This window comes from Stegostoma tigrinum, chromosome 17 (assembly GCF_030684315.1).
Source record: "Stegostoma tigrinum isolate sSteTig4 chromosome 17, sSteTig4.hap1, whole genome shotgun sequence".
Taxonomy (NCBI): domain Eukaryota; kingdom Metazoa; phylum Chordata; class Chondrichthyes; order Orectolobiformes; family Stegostomatidae; genus Stegostoma; species Stegostoma tigrinum.
Genome location: NC_081370.1, coordinates 15048767 through 15070577, shown reverse-complemented (window position 1 = coordinate 15070577; position 21811 = coordinate 15048767). Strand labels below are relative to the sequence as shown.

Here is a 21811-nt window from a genome sequence, read left to right as displayed (position 1 = left end):
TGGAGGCATTCAAAACCATGAATGTTCCATACAAACAGAAGGAGAAATTGTTTCCATTCTTGAGAAGATCAAGTGCGAGCGGGCGCAGATTTAAAGTAATGGGCAAAATAACTAAAGGTCATCTAAAGGAAAATATTTCATGCAGTAATTGATTATAGCCTGGAATGCACTGCTTGAGAGTGTGGAGAACTCAGGTTAACTTAAAGCATTTAAAAGAGGATTAAATTGCTATCTGGAATGGAACAATGAGAAGGATTACGTGGACAAGGTGGGAGAATGGCATGAGGTTAATTGGTCATTTGCACAGCTCCACTGCAGACATGATAGGTGAGATTGCCTGTTATGGACTTTCAATAATTTTGTAATTTGTTTCCTTTTCATTATTCACTGTGGAGTGTAAACATTGCTGGCTGGCCAGCATTTATTGCTTGTACTTAGGTGCCCTTGGTGGTGAACTGCTTTCTTGAGCCACTGCAGTCCATGCACTGCAGGTTGACCTACAATACCATCAGGGGAACATTTCAGGATTTTGACCTAATAACACAGAAGGAATGGTGATATATTTCCAAGACAGAATGGTGAATGGTTTAAAGGGGAACTTGAAAGTGGTGGCTGTTACATTTCAAAAGGACCAGGAGGCTGTAGTGTTAAACAGAAGATGGTGTTCACTCTGCAGGCAGCAAGGCTAGATTAAGCTGTTTCCTGTGCAAAACGGTCAATATTATCATGTCATTACAGAATCAGACTCTTAAATTGGCAGTCCACCATACTTAAACAAATATATAAAATGTTTAAGCATGGTGGACTGCCAATTTAAGAGTTTGATTCTGTAATGACATGATAATATTGACTATTTTGCACGAGAATTAATCATTAACAATATTTACAATCATATGTGCAACATTCAGTAAGTAGGGCATTTCAGAGGATTTCAATTCCTGTGTGTTTACTGACCGCATCAGGCATCTATTTATTTTTCTCATTGGCATTAACCTCTGATGTTTTTGATATAATTGAGCTATAGGTGGTAGGTTGCAGAAGTTGCACATTTTCCCACTTTCTCCTTAATTTCAGGATTGAGTCCTGGCCATCAAAAATAGCTTATGGCCATCTCCTTCATTCAGGCAATGCTAACATGACTTTTGTGTAGTTGATTTAGCACATACATCCTTAGATATGATGGAATAATGATCCTCACTCCTCACTGGGGACATACTGTTAGTACACATAGCTGTAGCTTCAGTGTGTCACATGACTTCAGTTCTGTGGTTGTTCTTGAGACCTTGCCATGGCGTACCATGTCCATCATTTATTGATTGTAATAATTTCTAGTGTATTTCTTCATGTGTGTCACCACTACTAGTAAACGTCTACACAGGACTGGTCATAGTTGACTCATTTGGCAAATGTTATTTAGAGTGCCATCAACATTTCCATGTAAGTTAAAGTGCTGATACTTAATTCTGTAAGTGTCAGCTGACCGTAACAACACATGGCTTATACCTTTGAAGTAATTTGTGCAGTCCCTTAGCAAAAATGGCACTGTCTAAATATTCAATGAAAGATTTTTTGAAAATCGCATTTGTATTTTCTCACTTTTAGGCCATAATCTTCAAGTCTTTGCAGAGTAACATCCAAATTGAGGAGATGCTCTTTTTCATTTCTCCCGGTGACTAAAATATCATCTAGGTAGTAGTGGGCTCCTTCCCATCCCCATTTAAATTTTGATCCATGGCACATTGGAATATGTCTGAAGATGGATCACTGGACTTGAAATGTTAACTCTGCTTTGTCTGCACAGAAGCTGCGAGGCCTGTTGCGTTTCTCCAGCAAATTCTGATTTTGTTTCCAAATGGAAGTCTCTTGTATTTGAATAGCTCTTTGTGTGTCACAATTGTGAATCAGGATCTACATTAATCTGGAAATTGGTTTGACTAAGGTCAATTTTACTGAAATTAGAGTCATTAGATTCCCTACAGTGTGGAAACAGGCCCTTTGGCCCAACAAGTCCACACCGCCCCCCCACTTGGAGCATCCCACCCAGACCCATCCCCCGACACTACAGGCAATGTAGCATGGCCAATCCACCTAGCCTACACATCTTTGGACTGTGGGAGGAAACCGGCGCACCCGGAGAAAACCCAAGCAGACATGGGGAGAATGTGCAAACTCTGCAGAGACAGTTGCCCGAGGCTGGAATTGAACCCGGGTCGCTGGTGCTGTGAGGCTGCAGTGCTCACTACCGAGCTGCCCTAAACTAGGTCAAAAAATAGGTCATTGATTAAAAGTAAAGGGCGCTGATCAAAACACAGTACTGGACCAATAGTGACCTTAAAATCACTACACATGTGCCAATCCATCTTTGTTCATCACTGGCACAATAAGCGTGGTCCACTCACTCACATTTACCAGTTCAAGAATTCCTGTCTTGACCGGCCTTTCTAAATTTATCGCAACTTTTGGTCTGATTGTATAAGGTACTGACATAGCCTTGCAGCATGTCTCTTGATTCTCATCCTTGACTTTCAATTTGACAAAGATCTTTTCAATGTTTCCCAGATCCCAACTGAAAATAATGACGTTTCTTTGGAATTTATGGCAGATTAGTCTCAGAATTTGACAAGGGATTTACTTCAATCCAGTTGAGTTTGACTTTCTTCTCACCACATGCTTCCTGATAAAGCTGGAAAATATCCTTTGACAATGGGTAAGGACAAACTTTTGGATGGACTGTATAACTGAAACCCAAATTATTACACTCCTAAAAAATTGCCTATGATATACACTTTCAATGAAACCACCATTCCAGTATCTACTTCCATTCCTACCAGTTTGCCACTCAGTCAGGGAGTGGCCTACTATCATTTGCTGTTTAAGAACAGCTCCTTTTCAGACTGAGAGCTTGGGCCTTTCTCATGTCCTTTCTGTACAGTGCAGATTTTCTTCCCTACTCCTTAGTTTCTGTACTTTTGCTTTAAGGCGTTCATGGTTCTGCCTCAAACATGATCATTCAAGGTGCCGTCTTTTCCCACAATTTTTGCATAAAGCTTCTTTATACCAGCAATTTGCTGCTGCATGATCTGTTCCTCCTTACTGATAGCAGTTTTGACTTTGTGTTGGTGCTTGTCTCTCAGCTGTCATTTCTGTGAGCTGTTGAACTTTATTGGCTGCTAGTTCCATCGAGACTGATATTTCCAGTGCTTTCCTTAAGCCTAGATTCCTCTATATCAGTGATCATTTCTGGACTTCTTCACATCTTAAACCACACACAAATGATAGTATCATTTAAGTTGTCCCTGAATTCACAGCATTCTGCTTACTCCTTTAAAATTGTGACAAACTGGGAAATACATTCGCCCTCATACTGGTTGTTTTTTGAAATCTGAACCTTTCAGCAATCATCAATGGTATTAATGAAAAGTAATTCTGTAGGATTCTTACTATTTCTTCATAAGTTTTGGAACCCAGCTTCTCCAGCTGTACCAGACTCCTCAGGAGGCAAGAAGTATTTCCTCCCATAATACTCAAGGACACAGGGACAACTGTTTCTGCCTCAATTTTAGTTTGAACAAAGTAATGGAATCTAGGTAAGAGTTTCAGCTCTGTATTTTTACCATACAGTCCAACAGCACCAAATTCCCTGCCTTTTTTAAATATAAAGTGCCTGTGTCACAACATATGTCACAAACATTTTAGCACTACCTTTCCATGTAAGACAAAGTATTCCTGAGGCTATTTCTTACCCTAGATTAAGACTTTCCCCTCTGCTTCGGGCCTGCATTACGCAGCGTTCCTTCAGGGAAGAGCATGTGATGAGTTTCTTCTACATTGTTTACCTCTTCCCTGGGATGAATTCTTTATTTCTGCTGACTGTACTTGTTTCAGTACAGCAATATGCTGATTTCTCTGTTTATCAAAGGACCTTTGAGATCTGCTGTAAGGATCACAATTCTCTTGTTTTGGTGAATCAGTGGTTTGAGGTGGTGAATCTTGGAGCAGTTTTGATCCTCATTGTGAGCAATTTTTTTCCTTGTGTTATGCTTCAAGAAGGGCCAGGAAGCCCAAGTATTAAACAGTGGGAGCTTTATTCAGGAGGTGTTCAGTCTGTAGGCAGCTGTTTCCCTCCAAAAATGGCTCATATAATCATGATATTGTGGTGTGATCAGACTGTTAAAGTGACAGCCCATCAGATTTACCAAATACTCAACAGTGGTGTTCCCATTTATCTGCTGCCCTGCCCTTCCAGACAGTAGTGGTCATGGATTGAAAACAGCTGGCTCAGGATTTCTGGTAAATTTCTGCAGGGGACCTATTATCTTTATTATTTTATACATCGTACACTCTACTGTGACTGACTGGTGGTTGTGGATGTGGTGGCATTCAAGTAGGCTGATTTGTTCTCAGTGGTGTCAAGCTTTTTCAGTGCTACTGGAGCTGCACTCATCCAGGCAAGAGGGGAGCGTTCCATTAACTCCCTGACATGTGCCTTGTAGAAGATGCTCAGGCTTTAGGGAGTGAGGTGGTGAGTGGCTGTTGCATTCCATCACACTAATTGCAAGCCTTTGTCCACCTGGCTGCTTTTGCATTTGCACATGGTCATTTACCTTCTGCCATCTTTAATTCACTGACAATGTTGAGTACCGTTTTCATAGCAAGCAGATCCTTTTCACATACCTTTACTGAAGTTGATGTGAAATGAGGGGCCAGATTTATTATTCTCTCAAAGTTCTGTATTGCAGTCTCTGCAATTATCTCAACATTTAATAATAAAATGGTTAATAGTTTACATGAGGTATTGTCTGTAGGCCACCAATTCAACTTGACAGATTGTAAGGGTGCCCTTAAGTTTTAATTGATCCTTCAGTGTTGCCCATAGTTTAAGTGGCCATTTCTGGTTTGCTTCTGACAGTTCAGGAGTATTAATGCAATTAAGACCATTATCGCAAATCAGATCTTTATCTTTCTGGTGTGCTGGTTTCTAAAACTGATGGATCTAGAAACACAACTCCGGACAGTGTTTAAATACTTTTGAGGATACCCGATGAGAGCCTTCCAATTCATAACCAGATATTTTAGTGCCAACATGTTAAAATTTCTTGCTTTTTTAAAAATTCTCATTCCCAAGACTTTCACCTTAAACTGCTTCTCTTTAATGGAGAGATGATGAGAGGGCAGGGCACAGTAGCAATGGTTTAGCCTCATCTAAGCCCTCTTTGCAGTGTAGTTTCAGTCTATGTAAGGGAGATTTTGGCCACTCGCTCTTTTCAATAGGAAAAAACTCTCAGTGCTCAATGTCTCAATAGCTACATAGACACAGATCAAAGTAGTTTTTGCAGCATGATTCCATCAGAACATTGCTTTTCTGGTTGTCTACTGTTCTTCACATCTGATTCTAGACCCACTTTACCAATGTCATCCATGGACCCCATGGTAGGCTATTGCATAAAATACAGAGTCATGGGATTGAGGGTGATTTAGCAGTTTGGATCAAAAATTGCCTAGTTGGAAGAAGACACAAGGTGGTGGTTGATGGGAAATGTTTATCCTTGAGTTCAGTTACTTGTGGTGTACCGCAAGATTTTTGGGATCACTGCTGTTTGTTATTTTTATAAATGACTTGGACGCAGGCATAGGTGGATGGGTTAGTAAGTTTGCAGACGACATTAAAGTCGGTGAAGTTATGGATAGTGCGTAAGGATGTCGCAGGTTACAGAGGGGCATAGATAAGCTGCAGAAATGGGTTGAGAGGTGGCAAATGGACTTCAATGCAGATAAGTGTGAGGTGATTCATTTTGGAAGGAGTAACAGGAATACAAAGTACTGTGCTAATGGTAAGATTCTTGGTAGTGTGGATGTGCAGAGAGATCTCAGTGTCAATGTACACAGATCCCTGAAAGTTGCCACCCAGGTTGGTAGGACTGTTAAGGCGGCATACGGTGTGTTAGGTTTTATTGGTAGAGGGATTGAGTTTCGTAGCCATGAGGTAATGTTGCAACTGTACAAGACTCTGGTGCAGCCGCACTTGAAGTACTGCAAACAGTTCTGGTCGCCGCATTATAGGAAGGATGTGGAAGCAATGTAAAGGGTGCAGACGAGATTTACCAGGATGTTGCCTGGTATGGAGGGAAGGTCTTATGGAGGAAAGGCTGAGGGACTGAGGCTGTTTTTGTTAGAGAGAAGGTTAAGAGGTGACCTAATAGAGACATACAAGATGACCAGAGGATTAGATAGGGTGGGCAGCGACAACCTTTTTCCCCGGATGGAGATGGCTAGCCCAAGGGGATATAGTTTTAAATTGAGGAGTGATAGATATAGGACAGATGTCAGGCTAGGTTCCTTACTCAGAGAGTAGTAAGGGCATGGAATGCCCTGCCTGCAACAGTAGCAGACTCGCCAAGTTTAAGGGCATTTAAATGGTCATTGGATAAACACACAGATAATAATGGAATAGTGTGGGTTACATGGGCTTCAGTTTGTTTTCACAGGTCAGCACAACATCGAGGGCCGAAGGGCCTGTACTGCGCTGTAGTGTTCTATGTTCTAACTCACCATTCACTAGATATCAAACCAAAGCCTGGCAATCTTACGCCCATGCCATCTTTAAAAGGCTGCTGCAGACCCAGACAAGCATCAGAAATCTGGCATTCGCCCCTCCACCAGCAACAGCACAGGGCCACATTGCTCGTTGATTAACATCCATGCTACAGCTTACCTGTCCTCAGCTTCATTCTGTCTTAACATCCTTTCTACGTCACTGCTACTCTATCCCCAGTACCCAGTGTAAACTCTCAGATTGTCACTGACCAGAAAGGGAACAGCACACAGAGACAAGCAATTGGATAAATTCAAAATGAGCTTTTATTGACTAACATCAAAAACAAACACAAACAAAACCAAAAGAGTCTGCAGTTCACCCCCATAATGCCAACCAATGCTGGCATTACGACCATAACTATTTTATTGTTCATGATGGTCTGCTGTACTCCCATGATATACGGAACTAGCACAGACAAACAGAATTTAAATTCAATTATATTTTAGTTGCTGCTATTACAAGACATCTTCACTACAAGGTTATTAATTAATCTCACCTTGTTGCACAGTACCAGGTCCAGTATAGCCAGCTCTCTGGTAGGCTCCAGAACATGCTGTTCTACGAAACTATCCTGAAAACATTCCATGAACTCCTCATCTAGGCTACTTTTCCTTACTTGTTTTTTCCAGCTTGTATGTACATTAAAAGCCACATGATTATGATCATATCTTTATGATTAGCTCCGATTATTTCTTCTTTATACTCCATTCTACTATATAGTTATTCACAGGGGGCCAGTACGCCACTGCAACAAGGTATTCTTACCTTTACCCAAACCACTTCGGCATTCACCGCTGGTTTCCTAAACTTAGGTCATCCCTCTCTATTGCGCTAATACAATCATTAATTAACAATATCAACCTTTTTTTCGTAGCTTCCTGCCTTTCTTTTATGAAAAAGTTTATTTTGCTTGTTTAACAACTGTGGAATCTTGCAGATTTATTTTTTTTTAAAAGGTACCTCGAATTTCAAACATAATCAACTTTAAATGAAAAAATTACTGGTATTGTAACATAAATTATCACTCTCAATTGGAACTGTAACACAAGTAATACAAAAAAATGATTATGAATGGCCTACTTCTGTTCCTATTTGCTATGATGTTATGAGTGGGCTATAATAAATGAAGAAAATGCATTGGCAGACAACTACAGCCTCTAGCTGTGGAGTACTGCTGAAAACTATTCCACTTATCTTTGTGCAATGACACACTAAGCCATATTAAGTCATATTGAAGGACTGGAGCAACAGGGAAAACTTGCAAACATCCAGCTCCATTTTCCCTACTTAATATTTCTGGTGCGGTTTGATGTGAATATCTTGTTTATAATTCATATGTATTAAAATATAACTTCTAGTTTAGGTGGTTAAAGTGTTAAATGCTAGGTAAGTGGAAATGATTTATTTCTAGACATCTGATTAGAGCCGAAATGTTTACTGTCAACTTTATAAAAGAAACTAAAGGCTAATAATTCCAGAAAAGAGCATCATAAAACTCCATGAGAGATAGAAATTATTCATATGGTTTTCCAGAACTATGAGAGGCCTTGGAATCAAAATGTTGTTAATTTGCATTTCTATCAAAAATGGATTATATGAACTGCATTTCAAACTGTTTGGATTTCATTCAGGAAAATTTACAATGTATCTCATACAGACCTGTTGTGGAAAGCAGTCAGCAGAGTTAGCTTGTAAAGCAGTGGGTAGCTTATTGGATAATAAAATGTGAGGCTGGATGAACACAGCAGGCCAAGCAGCATCTCAGGAGCACAAAAGCTGACGTTTCGGGCCTAGACCCTTCATCAGAGAGGGGGATGGGGAGAGAGAACTGGAATAAATAGGGAGAGAGGGGGAGGCGGACCGAAGATGGAGAGAGTATAGGTGGGGAGGTAGGGAGGGGAAAGGTCAGTCCAGGGAAGACGGACAGGTCAAGGAGGTGGGATGAGGTTAGTAGGTAGATGGGGGTGCGGCTTGGGGTGGGAGGAAGGGATGGGTGAGAGGAAGAACCGGTTAGGGAGGCAGAGACAGGTTGGACTGGTTTTGGGATGCAGTGGGTGGGGGGGGAAGAGCTGGGCTGGTTGTGTGGTGCAGTGGGGGGAGGGGACGAACTGGGCTGGTTTAGGGATGCAGTAGGGGAAGGGGAGATTTTGAAACTGGTGAAGTCCACATTGATACCATATGGCTGCAGGGTTCCCAGGCGGAATATGAGTTGCTGTTCCTGCAACCTTCGGGTGGCATCATTGTGGCACTGCAGGAGGCCCATGATGGACATGTCATCGAGAGAATGGGAGGGGGAGTGGAAATGGTTTGCAACTGGGAGGTGCAGTTGTTTGTTGCGAACTGAGCGGAGGCGTTCTGCAAAGCGGTCCCCAAGCCTCCGCTTGGTTTCCCCAATGTAGAGGAAGCCGCACCGGGTACAGTGGATGCAGTATACCACATTGGCAGATGTGCAGGTGAACCTCTGCTTAATGTGGAATGTCATCTTGGGGCCTGGGATAGGGGTGAGGGAGGAGATGTGGGGACAAGTGTAGCATTTCCTGCGGTTGCAGGGGAAGGTGCCGGGTGTGGTGGGGTTGGAGGGCAGTGTGGAGCGAACAAGGGAGTCACGGAGAGAGTGGTCTCTCCGGAAAGCAGACAGGGGTGGGGATGGAAAAACGTCTTGGGTGGTGGGGTCGGATTGTAAATGGTGGAAGTGTCGGAGGATGATGCGTTGTATCCGGAGGTTGGTAGGGTGGTGTGTGAGAACGAGGGGGATCCTCTTTGGGCGGTTGTGGCGGGGGCGGGGTGTGAGGGATGTGTTGTGGGAAATACAGGAGATGCGGTCAAGGGCGTTCTCGATCACTGTGGGGGAAATGTTGCGGTCCTTAAAGAACTTGGACATCTGGGATGTGCGGGAGTGGAATGTCTTATCGTGGGAGCAGATGCGGCAGAGGCGGAGGAATTGGGAAAAGGGGATGGAATTTTTGCAGGAGGGTGGGTGGGAGGAGGTGTATTCTAGGTAGCTGTGGGAGTCGGTGGGCTTGAAATGGACATCAGTTACAAGCTGGTTGCCTGAGATGGAGACTGAGAGATCCAGGAAGGTGAGGGATGTGCTGGAGATGGCCCAGGTGAACTGAAGGTTGGGGTGGAAGGTGTTGGTGAAGTGGATGAACTGTTCGAGCTCCTCTGGGGAGCAAGAGGCGGCGCCGATACAGTCATCAATGTACCGGAGGAAGAGGTGGGGTTTGGGGCCTGTGTAGGTGCGGAAGAGGGACTGTTCCACGTAACCTACAAAGAGGCAGGCATAGTTGGGGCCCATGCGGGTGCCTATGGCCACCCCCTTAGTCTGTAGGAAGTGGGAGGAGTCAAAAGAGAAGTTGTTGAGTGTGAGGACGAGTTCAGCTAGGCGGATGAGAGTGTCGGTGGAGGGGGACTGGTCGGGCCTGTGGGACAGGAAGAAGCGGAGGGCCTTGAGGCCATCTCCATGCGGAATGCAGGTGTACAGGGACTGGACGTCCATGGTGAATATGAGGTGTTGGGGGCCAGGGAATTGGAAGTCCTGGAGGAGGTGGAGGGCGTGGGTGGTGTCACGGACGTAGGTGGGGAGTTCCTGGACCAAAGGGGAGAAAATGGAGTCCAGATAGGTGGAGATGAGTTCGGTGGGGCAGGAGCAGGCTGAGACGATGGGTCGACCAGGGCAGGCAGCTTTGTGGATTTTGGGAAGGAGATAGAAATGGGCCGTGCGGGGTTGGGGAACAATGAGGTTGGAGGCTGTGGGTGGGAGGTCCCCTGAGGTGATGAGGTCGTGAATGGTGTTGGAGATGATGGTTTGGTGCTCGGGTGTGGGGTCATGATCGAGGAGGCGGTAGGAGGTGGTGTCGGAGAGTTGGCGTCTGGCCTCGGCGATGTAGAGGTCAGTGCGCCATACTACCACTGCGCCACCCTTGTCTGCGGGTTTGATGGTGAGGTTGGAGTTGGAGCAGAGGGAGCGGAGGGCTGCCCGTTCTGCGGGGGAGAGGTTGGAGTGGGTGAGAGGGGTGGAGAGTCTTATTGGATATCTGCCAGGAACCTGAACAAGGAGCTGAGGTATGCACAGCTGTGAGGTCAGCAAAAAGAAAAGAATGTGAATGGATTGTTTGAGCAGCAGAAAATTTAATTTTTGATCTGAAAGACACCACCACCAACAGCTCCCACAATGTTATACCACAGTTCAGCCTTGATTTTTTTTGTGTTTTCAAGGAACATGCAGAACAAGCATGTGAGGTAATGGTTATGTGTGTCAGATCAAGTGATGGGACCTTTTCATCTGTACTTTGCTGTTGCTCTCTCATGTCTTGCACTGCAGCGGTAGGCAGGTGGCAGGTGTTAAATATCAGAAAGCTGCCAATCAAAAGGGAAAGGCTGGGGTGATGGAAATGAGGTCATATGTACAGCTAGATATCACCTGCAGCTTACTCATTAATCAGCAGGTTGGCAGTATGCTGGGACTTGGAAAGTGGTATAAGGCAGGAACTCAATCTCAATGTTCTCAGTAATAGCAGATGCCAGGAGCCAGGTCACAGCTAACTTTATGACAGCATTTTTTTTTCTGAGAGATTCAGGGATTGCAAGTCTTTATCTCCCACTGGCTTTACTCTGCTGCATTCTATTGCCCTGAAAGACTGAGGACTGGAAGTCAGTGACTTCATGGTGCTTTACTTGTCTTAACTGATCAGCTGGAGTGAAGTGAGAGGTGGGTAAGCAAGTGTGACAGGATAATCTGTAGGCTTAGGTAGAGCCCTGAGTGCTTGAGAGCGCTGTTAATTATGTTGAATGGAGCAATTAAAGAGATCAGTGATGGGTTAGTGAAGTGATGTGGAAATGCATTGTTTGATATTGACCACTCATGAGCTTATCAGAGAAGCACTATTTATTTTCAGGCCAAAAGGTCTAGGCACTTGAAATTGATCTGTCTAGCCACATGTTTATTCTTCCTTCTGAGGGTGATTCTTGAGGGGCACCTGACCATTTCCTTTACTCCTTACTCCCATAGAAGACTGACAAATATCAAAGATTCTCAGCCAAAAGGAGCACTAGGAAGAAGGCATTCAAAAATCAACGACAGTTCTGCCAAAAGAGTGTAGGTAACTTGCATGTGCCATAACCACCAAATTATGGAGGAACAAGAAACCTTCTCTTTCCCTCCTAAATCCTGCTGAATCTACATATATAAGCTGTTATGATATATGAAATTGGCATAAATTATAATATAATCTGGTTAGGGAAGAATATTACTTCTTCTGTTTACTGTAGTTGAGGGTTTAAATCTTGGGTACTGATTACCAGACTAAAACCAAAGATTCCACATTTTTGTGCAAACAAAATAAAATTTACTGTACTAAGTTAGAACAGTTAAATGGTCTATAAACAAGTTATATTTAACATCCTGAATTAACATATGGTGAATATGATTTATAGACACACTTGCCAAACACCCAACAGATCACATAAAATAGCAAATGTAATCGACAGATCCCACAGATTTCAGAACAACACCCACCCAGCATCCAAGCAGTAGTGACACTGTGATCACCAAATCTCACTAAAACCTTGTCTCCTTAACAAGGAAATCTAATTCTTCACTTGTGAAGATCTAACCATGAAACTTCCTCAAAAGCTGTTCTATCATTGATTGCCTCAATGACTGCACACATCCTAGTCACTTAATCTCATCACTAGAGATTGTGTCCAACTGACTTCCTGTGGCTGCGCTCTGGTGTCTGCATGGGTACAATTAGAGCTCTTTTACAAACAGCTAGTTCTACCAAGTTCCACCTTGGAGTGGGGAGAGAGATAATAAAGTGTGAAGCTGGATGTACACAGCAGGCCAAGCAGCATCTCAGGAGCACAAAGGCTGACATTTCGGGCCTAGACCCTTCATTAGAGAGGGGGATGGGGTGAGGGTTCTGGAATAAATAGGGAGAGAGGGGGAGATGGACCGAAGATGGAGAGAAAAGGTGGCAGGTGGAGAGGCGATAGGTCAGTCCAGGGAAGACGGACAGGTCAAGGAGGTGGGATGAGGTTAATAGGTAGGAGATGGAGGTGCGGCTTGGGGTGGGAGGAAGGGATGGGTGAGAGGAAGAACAGGTTAGGGAGGCAGAGACAGGCTGGACTGGTTTTGTGATGCAGTGGGGGGGAGGGGACGAGCTGGGCTGGTTTTGTGATGCAGTGGGGGGAGGGGAAGAACTGGGCTGGTTTTGGGATGCGGTGGGGGAAGGGGAGATTTTGAAGCTGGTGAAGTCCACATTGATACCATTGGGCTGCAGGGTTCCCAAGCGGAATAGGAGTTGCTGTTCCTGCAACCTTCGGGTGGCATCATTGTGGCACTGCAGGAGGCCCACGATGGACATGTTCTCTGCATTTCAATATTTCTCAGCTGCACAATGCATATAATATTTGTAGGCTTCTTTTACACACACTCACTGCTATATTGAATGATCAATTACGTCCAGGCTCTTTTCAAACCCCCAACTGTTACAGACAGCTTCCCAGGGAATTTAGGTCCTACCGTTTGGCAGATTGCTCCAGCAGCACATTTTTGATAAAAGAGATGCCTCCCCTGCTCTGAAACAAGTGAGTGACCAGCAGCCTACAGGCAGCAAACATTTGCACCGGTTGCCTTCAACCAACTTGACTAAAAACTGTTAGTGGTACTGAACTATTTTGAGAAATCTTTTGAAAACCTTGCAACACATGCTACCCTTGTCCTGGACAGGATTCAATGTAACAACAATTAAAAAAATCCTATTGAAAACAGAAACCACTGGAACATCCAGTGCTGGGTACAACTTGACACTCTGCCAGCCCACAGATCACGAGAAAGTGGATCACATCACAAGGCAAACATATGACCACCAGGCGCCATCACAGCTGCTGAATCTGACAAAGTTTTAACCCATTCACTTTGGAAACAAAAACATGAAGAGATAACAGGATTGCAAGAATCTTAGAGCCTGGTTTTATGTTCATTTTGAAGATTCTTTCATCCCCTTCCACATGTAGTTTATATATATTCTTTTAACTTCATTGCTCTTGAACACTCATTTAGTAGAACAGAATTTGAGCATCGCTGACAAAAAACATTTCGTTAAAGCTTTCCATTGTACACTTAGGAGGAAAATTCACAAGCATACCAATTCAAAGGGGAAACTGACATTGATAGTGACAGGAGAGTGCTAGTCGGTTGGCAAATAGAAGCATTTATATTGAGAATTGATACAGTTAACAGCAGAGTTTGTTTATATTTTTAAACAGGCAGATTGATTCTAATTGGTCAGGCCTTTGCAACTGAAAAATAAACCAGTAAATGTTTGTCACCATTCACAGTGGCACAAGTGGCTTAATGGTTAGCACTGCTGCATCACAGCACCAAGGACCCGGGCTTCATTCCAGTCTTGGGTTACTGTGTGGAGTTTGCACATTCTCCTGCATCTGCATGGGTTTGCTCTGGTTTCCTCCCATGGTCCACTGATGTGCAGGTTAGGTGGATAAACCATGGGAAATACAGGGTTACAGGGATAAGGGGTGAGTCTAGGTGGCATGCTCTTTAGAGGATTGATGTGGACTTGATGGACCGAAACGAGTTCAAGTTCAATGGCACTATATATGCCCAAATAGATTGTGCTGCCATGAGATCTATACCATGCCCAGCTTATACAAATAATTTTGCTGGGTTCCATGAGAAGCAGGTTGTCAATCAAATGACACTTAACTCTATCTCTTGAATACTGCCAATATGTAAATGACACCTTTGCCATATTTAAATCCACAGCTGCAGGGTTTCTTTACATACCATAATGGGTCCATTCTGTGGTTAAATTCACATTTGAAATGGAACAGTCAATCGACCTCCCTTTCTCTGATGTCATCATTAAGAAATCGGCCATGGGTTGACACCACTGTCTAACATAATCCAACCTTCACTGTCATTATATATATTGGATTTTGTCCAGTTATGTGTGCTATTAGATTGGCCTTATCAGCAGGAATGGTGGCCAGAACCTGGAGTGGAGCAGGGGCAGCCAGTGGCCCGGAACGGAGCATGGAATGGCAGCCTGCAGCTTGGAGCCGAAATGGCAGCCCACAGGCCTGGAGAGAAAGGGGGACAGCCAGCAGCCTGGAGCCAAGATGGCTATTGGTTGAGAACCGGTGCAGCCTGGGCAGACCATCTAGAAACCCTGACAGAAAGACTGTACTATCTATTTTTTTTAAAGCTTTATTTCTTATTTTCTTAACTTATACAATGCATATCAGTAATGTTGTGTAACTTTTTTTTCTTCATTGTTCTCTTTTTTTAAAAACTGAGGTACTTGGTACCTAAAATGGTACCCCTTGCTGGTGGCATTACACACTTTTTAACTGTACTCCTGTTCTTTTGTCTCTTGAGTACACATGACAATAAACATAACTCTTTGTAAAAAAAAGGCTGGAGCCAGTTGTTGACTGTGCACTCATGAGGCTAAAATAGGGCACATCAAAGCCATCATGCAGCATAATGGACAACAAAGTGTGGAGCTAGATGAACACAGCAGGCCAAGCAGCATCTCAGGAGCACAAAAGCTGACGTTTTGGGCCTAGACCCTTCATCAGAGAGGATGATCCTCTCTGAAGAAGGGTCTAGGCCCGAAACGTCAGCTTTTGTGCTCCTGACATGCTGCTTGGCCTGCTGTGTTCATCCAGCTCCACACTTTGTTATCTTGGATTCTCCAGCATCTGCAGTTCCCATTATCACTGATGCAGTATAATGGCTCCTCTGATCAGATAGTTTTTCACTGCATATTGTGCAAACTCACGAAAGGCCTTGAGGCTCCTCTTGGTCCTGAAAAGACCCCAGTCTAGCTCAATTTCCCTAGGAAGGTAATTTATATGAAAAGTTTGAGTAACAGCTGAAGCTAGCTATTTCACACTCCTAGATAACACAGTGTGGAGCTGGGGGAACACAGCAGGGCAGACAACATTAGAGGTGCAGGAAAGCTGATGTCTCAGGTCGGGACCCTTCTTCAGACATCCGATTTCTAAAGAAGGACCCTGACCCGAAACGTCAGAGTTCCTGCTCCTTTGATGCTGCCTGGCTTGCTGTGGTCCTCGAGCTTCCACACTGCATATTCTCTGACTCTAGCATCAGCAGTTTTATTGTCTCTATTTCACAGTACTACCTTGCAATAGCAACCCGAGTTGTCTTTGCTACTAACAGGATGCTGCCATCAAGCCAAAAAGACATGCCTTCTATACCATAAAGTAATAATACAGCATGTAAATTTAAGTGCCCATGTGATGGCTGGTATATTGGTGTTAAGTCCCAAAGACTGGCTGATCATATCAAACAGCATGTCCCCTTGGATGCTCGTAACACTCAAGATACTATCCATTCCAATCAGGCCGCTTGCAAAGCTCACAAAACATTAGAGGTGATCCTGCACCTGGACAATACTTGAATAATGTTGAATGTGCAAGGTATTACTTTTCCAAACGTGGAGGCCTGGAATATTTATTTACAAATCTTGGCTCCCTGGTCATCATGTCACAAATGTGTAAGGTAGGTGAAATCAGAATAAAAAGCAGATTTGCTGCTAAAAGGAGTTTCATCTGTTCTATATTCCAGAACTTCATACTTTTAATCCTGTGGAGTGCAGAATATTAACATGGATCACAACACTGGATCGCCTGTGAGCATTCTGACAGAAACTCTGAGGGGGGGGGGGGGGGGGGGGAGAGGAAAAAAGACGGGGGGGGAAATTATGATCTCTGGGAAGTGTCTCAGATTGTGAAAACGGTGGGATAAAAGACAGCAGGCTGGGCAAGAGACGTGTTTTATGTATTCCCCTTTCAAGAATGTATGAGAACAAGAGTTAAAAGCCAATTCATGGTCTGCATGTGCTCATGGAAGAGGTTGTGCAGTGAGCTGTGTTACTCACGAGTCCTAACCTGGGTTTGAATACTACTGAACTGTGAAGGTCACAGTCAAAAAACTATCCAGTAGTCACTCCTATATTGGAGGTAGACTGTTGCCTCTACCCTAAGTGCTACAAGCCAACTAGCCATCACGCCAGTCAAAAGGATTTAAGCCAAGAAGAATTCTCTCACTCTGAGTACTGCCAGCCAACCACTATCAAAAAGAAACTGAATAAATGGATTTCAAATAACCTGCGCAACAAAGAATTCCAAATCAACTGCTCAACTACCAATGTTCCACTATCCACTCTTCATGATCAGTGCATGCAGACTGATCGGATAGCAATTATTTTTTGGACAAAAGTCTCATTTCTAATCTGTGTGTTGCACAATTAGTATCTGATAAGCTCACTCTTTCAAGACAGCCTGATTAAATTTGCTCATTTTAAAAACATAAATCCGTTTGGTTTGGGACAAAGGTTTACACTGGGGTGGAGGGATTCTTTGCAAATGAATTTTGTTGTAACCAATGGAGGGTGTGGATGAATAGAGAAGGGAAGCCCCCTTACTCTGGAGCTTGAAAACATTAGAGTACCCAGTCTGAAGCTATAATACCATGGTGTATCTTCCCTGGTATCTGGTGACAGCAATATGACACATCAGTATGGCATGATGCAAGTTCTGAACTCTGTCAAGCATACAAGTAGATTATTTGAATTCAAAAGTAATTAGTCAATTATTAGAGGATTTATTTTTAATATGGCTCATTTTTTCACAACATCAGTTTCTGATCACTGGCATAATTAATGCTCAGCACTCTGAGCTGATTTCTAGCAAAATGCTGAACTGTCTTTACTCCATATTTTGTTAGGTACTTCAGTTAATTACAAATGCTATGCAAATTACAAATAATTGATTGCAGTGAAGCATGTGTATTAAGTACTCAGCTTCAACTGTAAGTTGTGACTTGTAGCTAAAAGATAATGTTGAATGTGTTACTCTTGGTCATGCTTCTTCCTTAATAATTTGGTGGGCCAGAGTTAAATCACCCACTTAGCATTCTTAGAGCAACTTGACTTGAGAGTTTGTCAACTAAATTAATTTTGATCCAAACTGCTCAAATAATACATAATTAAAAAGCTGTTTTATGCATCCATTAGCCTCTTAAATTACAAAGAGGTAAAATCCCAGATAATATTTGGGGATAAAAGAGAATAACGACTTTTCTGATTTCTCTACATATTGAATCATATAAACATATAGTGCAGAAGAGGCCCTACAGCTCATAGAGTATACTGCCAAAGATCACTAAACCTACACTAGTCCCCTTTCCAGCAATAGGCCCATAGTTTTGAAACAGATTCAAACCTAGGATTCTTCATGTCAAAAAGATTAAAACTGTCACATTTCCAACATTTTTTCAATGAAAATTGTAATACTTCAGCTAATATCTTCTTTCCCTAAAAATATTTCATGGAATTTTGATTTTTTCTGAAATTGATATTTATTTTCCTGTTCATGAAACATGTTTCTAGACATCAAAAAACAAAACAGCTCAAATGAATTCATAAACTCTTTATTCCAACTGACTCCTTACCAAAATGTTTGTTAATTTCCATAATACTGCTACTTATATCCAATTCACTGTCGTCTGTTCCTTTCTCTTTCAGCATATCTGAAAAGAAAACAAAAAGTTTGTTTATTCACTCATTAAAAAAATTGCTTCTATTCAGTATTCATGCGTGTAATCTGATTGGTGGTTTTTGCTCAGGATTTTCCTATCTTACCAGTGTCACTTACTTCACGGATAGACCTAGGGACTAATGAGATAAACACAGCCCCAGTGAACAAAGATGGAAACTTAGGAAATAGGCCAGGGGAGCACTAGTTTCACTGTTTGCTTCAATGATGATAGTGGTACACTTGTGCTAGAACATTCTGTAGCATCCACTTTGTAATCACAACTTGAACCACAGCTTAAAAAAAAATCCACTGACCTAAACAAATCTCGCATTTATATATCACCTTTAACATAGGAAAGCATCCGATAATGCTTCACATAGGTTTTCACAGACAAAATGTGAGACAAAGCCAGAGGAGGGAATATTAGGAAAAGTGACCAAAAGCCTGGAGATAGAATCAGAGATAATGGGAACTGCAGATGCTGGAGAATTCCAAGATAAAATGTGAGGCTGGATGAACACAGCAGGCCAAGCAGCATCTCAGGAGCACAAAAGCTGACGTTTCGGGCCTAGACCCTTCAGAGAGGGGGATGGGAAGAGGGAACTGGAATAAATAGGGAGAGAGGGGGAGGCGGACCGAAGATGGAGAGTAAAGAAGATAGGTGGAGAGAGTATAGGTGGGGAGGTAGGGAGGGGATAGGTCAGTCCAGGGAAGACGGACAGGTCAAGGAGGTGGGATGAGGTTAGTAGGTAGATGGGGGTGCGGCTTGGGTGGGAGGAAGGGATGGGTGAGAGGAAGAACCGGTTAGGGAGGCAGAGACAGGTTGGACTGGTTTTGGGATGCAGTGGGTGGGGGGGGGGGGAAGAGCTGGGCTGGTTGTGTGGTGCAGTGGGGGGAGGGGACGAACTGGGCTGGTTTAGGGATGCAGTAGGGGAAGGGGAGATTTTGAAACTGGTGAAGTCCACATTGATACCATTAGGCTGCAGGGTTCCCAGGCGGAATATGAGTTGCTGTTCCTGCAACCTTCGGGTGGCATCATTGTGGCACTGCAGGAGGCCCATGATGGACATGTCATCTAGAGAATGGGAGGGGGAGTGGAAATGGTTTGCGACTGGGAGGTGCAGTTGTTTGTTGCGAACTGAGCGGAGGTGTTCTGCAAAGCGGTCTCCAAGCAGCCGCTTGGTTTCCCCAATGTAGAGGTAGCCGCACCGGGTACAGTGGATGCAGTATACCACATTGGCAGATGTGCAGGTGAACCTCTGCTTAATGTGGAATGTCATCTTGGGGCCTGGGATAGGGGTGAGGGAGGAGGTCTGGGGGCAAGTGTAGCATTTCCTGCGGTTGCAGGGGAAGGTGCCGGGTGTGGTGGGGTTGGAGGACAGTGTGGAGCGAACAAGGGAGTCACGGAGAGAGTGGTCTCTCCGGAAAGCAGACAGGGGTGGGAATGGAAAAACGTCTTGGGTGGTGGGGTCGGATTGTAAATGGTGGAAGTGTCGGAGGATGATGCGTTGTATCCGGAGGTTGATAGGGTGGTGTGTGAGAACGAGGGGGATCCTCTTTGGGCGGTTGTGGCGGGGTGTGAGGGATGTGTTGCGGGAAATACGGGAGACGTGGTCAAGGGCGTTCTCGATCACTGTGGGGGAAAAGTTGCGGTCCTTGAAGAACTTGGACATCTGGGATGTGCGGGAGTGGAATGTCTTATCGTGGGAGCAGATGCGGCGGAGGCGGAGGAATTGGGAATAGGGGATGGAATTTTTGCAGGAGGGTGGGTGGGAGGAGGTGTATTCTAGGTAGCTGTGGGAGTCGGTGGGCTTGAAATGGACATCAGTTACAAGCTGGTTGCCTGAGATGGAGACTGAGAGGTCCAGGAAGGTGAGGGATGTGCTGGAGATTGTCCAGGTGAACTGAAGGTTGGGGTGGAAGGTGTTGGTGAAGTGGATGAACTGTTCGAGCTCCTCTGGGGAGCAAGAGGCGGCACCGATACAGTCAATGTACCGGAGGAAGAGGTGGGGTTTGGGGCCTGTGTAGGTGTGGAAGAGGGACTGTTCCACGTAACCTACAAAGAGGCAGGCATAGCTGGGGCCCATGCGGGTGCCCATGGCCACCCCCTTAGTCTGTAGGAAGTGGGAGGAGTCAAAAGAGAAGTTGTTGAGGGTGAGGACGAGTTCAGCTAGGCGGATGAGAGTGTCGGTGGAGGGGGACTGGTCGGGCCTGTGGGACAGGAAGAAGCGGAGGGCCTTGAGGCCATCTGCATGCGGAATGCAGGTGTATAGGGACTAGACGTCCATGGTGAATATGAGGTGTTGGGGGCCAGGGAATTCGAAGTCCTGGAGGAAGTGGAGGGCGTGGGTAGTGTCATGGACATAGGTGGGGAGTTCCTGGACCAAAGGGCTCCCACCCCAAGCCGCACCCCCATCTACCTACTAACCTCATCCCACCTCCTTGACCTGTCCGTCTTCCCTGGACTGACCTATCCCCTCCCTACCTCCCCACCTATACTCTCTCCACCTACCTTCTTTACTCTCCATCTTCGGTCCGCCTCCCCCTCTCTCCCTATTTATTCCAGTTCCCTCTTCCCATCCCCCTCTCTGATGAAGGGTCTAGGCCCGAAACGTCAGCTTTTGTGCTCCTGAGATGCTGCTTGGCCTGCTGTGTTCATCCAGCCTCACATTTTAGCCTGGAGATAGAATTAGGTTTTAAGGAACAACTTACAGGAGCAAAACATACGAAAGATTAGAGCAGAAATTTAAAACTTTGAAACCAAATAACTTAAGGCAAAGTCACCAGCGATGCTGCAGACAAAACTTTCCATGTAAAAGGCTAGAGCTCACGGACGATAGCTAGGCTTCTGGTTACAGAAATAGGAAGGGATAGGCTATGGAGGAATCTGACCATATAAGTGAAAATTTTGAATTAGAGGTGTTACTGGAATGGGAGCTGGAATACAGGGTGATGGGTGTTTGATATAGGTTAAAATGGAAGCAGAGTTTTGAAATGAGATTTGAGGATGGAAATTGGGATATTCACTAAAGAGCTTTCAAATAATCAATTCAGGAGATTATAAAAAGGATGAGCAGAAGCTGATGCAGAGATGAAAGACTGTTCAGAGGTTGACACAGGTACTCTACTTAATGATGGACAAGATGTTTGTTGTAATTTCAATTCAGGTTGAATATGATGCCCTGGTTAGTAACCTTCTGGTTTAGCCTTGCTTGAAGGAGGAATGGAGTTAGTGGCTGAGGATCAGAGCTGGTGACAAAGGCTCAACTCAAGGCTTCAGACATGCCAATGCTTAATTGGAGGAAGTTTCTCATATCAATGTTTGGATGCCTGACTATCAGCATGACAAATCAGAGGGTCTGGAATTATCGAGTGAGGTGGAGTGTAGTAGTACTAGAGATAATGGGAACTGCAGATGCTGGAGATTCCAAGATAATAAAATGTGAGGCTGGATGAACACAGCAGGCCAAGCAGCATCTCAGGAGCACAAAAGCTGACGTTTCGGGCCTAGACCCTTCATCAGAGAGGGGGATGGGGGGAGGGAACTGGAATAAATAGGGAGAGAGGGGGAGGCGGACCGAAGATGGAGAGTAAAGAAGATAGGTGGAGAAGGTGTGGGTGGGG

General features: G+C 44.2%; 1 protein-coding gene across 1 annotated transcript in view; it reads right to left on the bottom strand.

The window, feature by feature from the left end:
• The window catches only part of LOC125459228 (uncharacterized), a 119030-nt gene that overhangs the window by 68060 nt on the left and 29159 nt on the right, over nucleotides 1–21811 (bottom strand). Inside the window, exon 2 of the mRNA XM_059651987.1 lies at nucleotides 18102–18179. Within this exon, the coding sequence (XP_059507970.1) occupies nucleotides 18102–18177 (76 nt within the window). The 5' untranslated portion in view covers nucleotides 18178–18179. The remainder of the gene's footprint in view (nucleotides 1–18101; nucleotides 18180–21811) is intronic.